The sequence below is a fragment of the Leptidea sinapis genome, chromosome 34, assembly GCF_905404315.1.
Source record: "Leptidea sinapis chromosome 34, ilLepSina1.1, whole genome shotgun sequence".
Classification (NCBI taxonomy): domain Eukaryota; kingdom Metazoa; phylum Arthropoda; class Insecta; order Lepidoptera; family Pieridae; genus Leptidea; species Leptidea sinapis.
The window spans coordinates 4,673,429-4,677,637 of record NC_066298.1 but is presented as its reverse complement, the minus strand read 5'-3'; the positions used below and the strand labels follow the sequence as shown (position 1 = coordinate 4,677,637).

The 4,209-nt window shown below is 32.9% G+C and overlaps 1 protein-coding gene across 1 annotated transcript; it reads left to right on the top strand.

The window, feature by feature from the left end:
• Positions 1–625: 625 nt before the first annotated feature.
• Positions 626–3,980, top strand: LOC126974930 (uncharacterized protein DDB_G0290587-like). The gene is made up of 2 exons (XM_050822679.1): positions 626–853; positions 925–3,980. The coding sequence occupies exons 1-2, from the start codon at positions 671–673 to the stop codon at positions 2,737–2,739; spliced, it is 1,998 nt and encodes a 665-aa protein (XP_050678636.1). The 5' UTR covers positions 626–670; the 3' UTR covers positions 2,740–3,980.
• Positions 3,981–4,209: the final 229 nt, after the last annotated feature.

The following is a 4,209-nucleotide window of genomic DNA, read 5'->3' as shown; positions in this document are numbered from 1 at the left end:
CTGAAATAATTAATTTATCTCAATTTGACCAGAGTGATAGGAATGAAAATAAAATAACCACCGAACCATCACCTATGCTTGCCAGCACAACATTGAGCAATAATGATCAAACTACTACCTTTACAATTATTCTGCCTCCTGACATAAACATTCACACTGAAACAGAAGAATTCTCAACTGATATTGAAAGCAAAAGCAGTATTCAAGAAAGTACTAGTATTCTTAGAGAAACTGAAAACATGTCAACTATCAAACCAAATTATACAGAAATCGAAAATGAAAACAATACTATTCAATCAAATATTTTGACTTTAACCAATGAAGAAGATATCGATCAAATTATAGGACAAATCACACAGCCTCTTGAATTTTTTATTAACGAAAAAAATACATTCAATGATTCAACTGACAAATTGACCAAAATAAGTGATCAAGATGTTTCGAAAACTGTGATGTTACAAGGACCTGGTACAATCAATAATAATGAAGATGAATTTCGCAATACGAACAAACCACCACAGGAATCAACTACACAAATGGTACGTCAATTAGTTAGCATAGTTTTAAGAGTAGGTTAATGATTCCTTCTCAACCGTATTGTATTTTTTTGCAGAATATAAACATTACAACAACAACAGAAAACCTTGATAAGAACGGAAGACAGATTATTATGCAAAATAACGAACTCACCACAAAAAGAACTATGTACATTCAAGAAACAACAACTGGCCCTTTTCTTTCGACAAAAATAAGCGAATTTTCGACAACCATGAAGTTCAAAGGAGCTGATACAACCAATGATAATGAATTTCATAATACGAACAATCTACCACAGGAATCCACTACACAAATGGTAAGTTTATTACTTGGCATAGTTTTACTAGTTTGCATGATTATTTCTAAAACATATTTTTATTTTTTCAGTACATGAATGTTACACCAAAATCAGAAAACCTTGATAAGAACGTAAACGAGAATATAACGCAAAATAATGAACTCATCACAAACAAAACTACGGACATTCAAGAAACAACAACTGACCCATTAATGGATAAATTAGTTGTTAAATCATTGAATACAGAGAAAACAAAAACAACATTACTGTATCCAGTGAATCCCAATTATAAGCCTCTCAAAAAAATTGATGTTCAGCAGCCAAAAGTATTTGTGCGAGACCCTGACGATAATAGTTGGCGAAATGAAAGTTTAAGTTCCATGGGGATTGTTTTTAAACCCAAGAATTCCTCCAAGACATTTACTCAAGTGATAAAGAATAAAACCGAATCAGAATTGAATACTTTATTCGAAAGGAATAGCAAGCACGATAAACCTGATTTAAAAGAACGATTAGAAAAAATTGCCGAAAGGAGAAAAATGATGAGGAAAAAAATAGATGCATATGGAAACATTATTTACAGTGACTACGAGGAAGGGAATATATCCGGAGAGGGCAATCTGTCTAAGGAAAACAACAAAGATGCAGAGCCTGCCCCTAAAATTGAAGTAATAACCACGACTACTTCTGCACCTACGACAACCAAAACCGCTCCAATAACTTCGACAACTGAAATTACTTCTACTTCAACCACTACCGAAAAAATTATAAATTTTGGTGAAAAAATGTTGAAGTACTCGACTAAAAAACCTAAAGAATACTTCAATATAGCAGAATATTACGACACGTCTGATGAAGAAGACGCCGATTACTTGACTTTAGCAAAAATAGATTTAAAAAAGTTTACAGTCCCATTGCCCAAAAAGAGCGACACAACAATGACGACGCCAGCTTGGCCAGTGACTTCTACAAAACCAGATAGAAAAACAAACACTCCACAAGACAACAGACAGCCAACTGTGCAATATTTCCCACCATTAACAACTGAAAAAGTAAATATCAACAATTACGATGAAAATTATCAGCAAAAGATGAACTCTCACACTATCACAGAGCCTCCTATAAACGTAGTGCCAGTTGTATATTCAAAAACGGCACAAAAGCCTAAAGAAAAAGTTAAAAATTATTTTACACCAAACTATAGCATTAATGACGACAATTTGACAATAAAACCAGTTAAATATGACAATGGTGTGTACATGACACCAACTTCGCAGTTACCTACGGACACAGAAGGTTACAACGTCTTGAATAATGATGGGAGCTTTAACAAGGCTCCTTTTGCGATCAAACATTACAAAGATTTCTTAAATGTGGTAGCTAATGATCAAGAAAACGAGAGAAATATTGGTTACATCCCGTACACAGAAACACCTCAAAAGGCCCTACCAGTCACGATGAATAAAGAGTACGAAGGAAACAATGAATTTAACCAACACGTTGGTTATGAAAACATACCACAACGTACTTATGAAAAACCTCTCAACGACGATTATGACTATGAGAGCGAATTCCGTAAAGAGGTTCTACAACGTTTTGTAAACAATTTCAATCAGAATAGCGAACGATTCAAATCAGACTTTCCAATATTATACAATAATAGTGTAATTCACAGGGAAGACCACTCGAATCTGGCAACCTCAAGAACTTACCTTAGCAGGGACTACAGACCCGAGAAAGCGCCGAGCATACGTAAAGACAATATGTTTAATGCTGACTGTGATCACAATATGACCGTAGAATTGTCTCCGGCATACGAGATCAATTATTATGTGCCAGAACAGGAAGAGAAAGAGGAGTTGGATCCGAAGAGGCCACCCTTACCTTATCAGTACCGATTGTAAATGTTTAGAAAATATTGTAACTTATTTTTGTATACAGTTTTATTTAGCTATAGAAATGTGAAATGGGAGTTAAAATATGTTGTAAGTCGTCATTTTCTCCTAAAAGCTTATTTAAATATATTTTTTATAATAAGAAGTGCTTTATATAAAATACATTATCTAATGTAATAATTGTTATTGAGGATTTTAAATTCAGATCATCAAGTAAGTAGGTATTGATGCGAGCTAAAATGAGTTGATGGCAGTGGATATTAGATGTCAACGTTTTTAATCATCATCACTCAGTGCTTTTAAAAGTGAGTTGTTTTTTTATATTTATATTTATTTGGATAAATCCAGTACACACAGAACACAAAAGGAGAACATAAATTATAAAAGATAACAGAATAAAACTGAAGTGAAACTTTTGAGTCAAGAGAATGTAAATACTACGTAAATTTTGAGTAATTCGGATGTCATGTAGGTCGTTTGCGAACTTTGTTAAAATCAGATTGATATTTAAAAAAAACATTAGGTACGCATATAAATAATTGTAGGTAATGAAATAAATAGTTCGTACTAGATAGAGATTTTATTCAAACGTTATTAATGTTACAAAAAAGTATGTGTTTACTTATGTATGCACGCAAGAAGTTATAATTCTTTGGCGTAACAAAACAAATCCTTAAAAATTTTTATACGTTTGTAGAAAGGTCGGATTGTAAAAATCGTGAAATAAATTATTGAATATTAACGAATACGGCTGTATTGGCTTGAACCCTTTGCCTGTCCTAATAATGGATGAAGATACCAAAAAATATTTATTATGTCATAATGAATGATTTAAACTTTAGAAAAATGTTTGGAGAACTCTCGTAGGCACAGTTGAGTCTAGAATCTAGATATTGAACCGTCAATACTAGCTCGTAGTGTAGGTTAATGTTATTTGTAATTAGCTGACATAACAAATTGCAATCGGAGTGTGTAGTAATAGCGAATAGTTAGTGAGCCGTGTCGCTCGCTCGCTGTTTCGAAGGTACCAAACTGTAACGTGAAAAATTACATTATTACGCTCGATAAGTTATAATTTTTAATCAAGTTTAGTTGGTTAGGACATAACTACGATATTTATTGAACTCGAACGGAAATTTCTAATAGAATAAACATTGACATGCTTGATTTGACAATTGATCACTTTCTGCCGATTCAGTGAGACGAGATGCATTCGGTCAGAATTAACGTCAAATGCTAAAGCTCAAGCGAGTTAACCGAGTTAAGCGAGTAACCAAAAGACTTAAGGATAGCTCGATTAGAATCGGATTGAAGTAAGTATAGAAAGGAATATCTTTAGGATTTTAAGCACATACCTAGGTCAAAATTATGATTGTGTATATTTTAGTAAATAAGTCAAAAATGACTATTTTTTTTTTGAAATTTTGAAAACATTCTAAAAGAGGGGGAATTTTCCAAAAAAGAAAGCCTCAACTCCTA

Coding starts and splice junctions, on each gene's coding strand:
- LOC126974930 (XM_050822679.1), top strand. CDS start 671: ATGCAAAATAACGAACTCACCACAAAAAGAACTATGTACATTCAAGAA. Junction 854..924: donor AGGAATCCACTACACAAATG/GTAAGTTTATTA, acceptor TTATTTTTTCAG/TACATGAATGTTACACCAAA.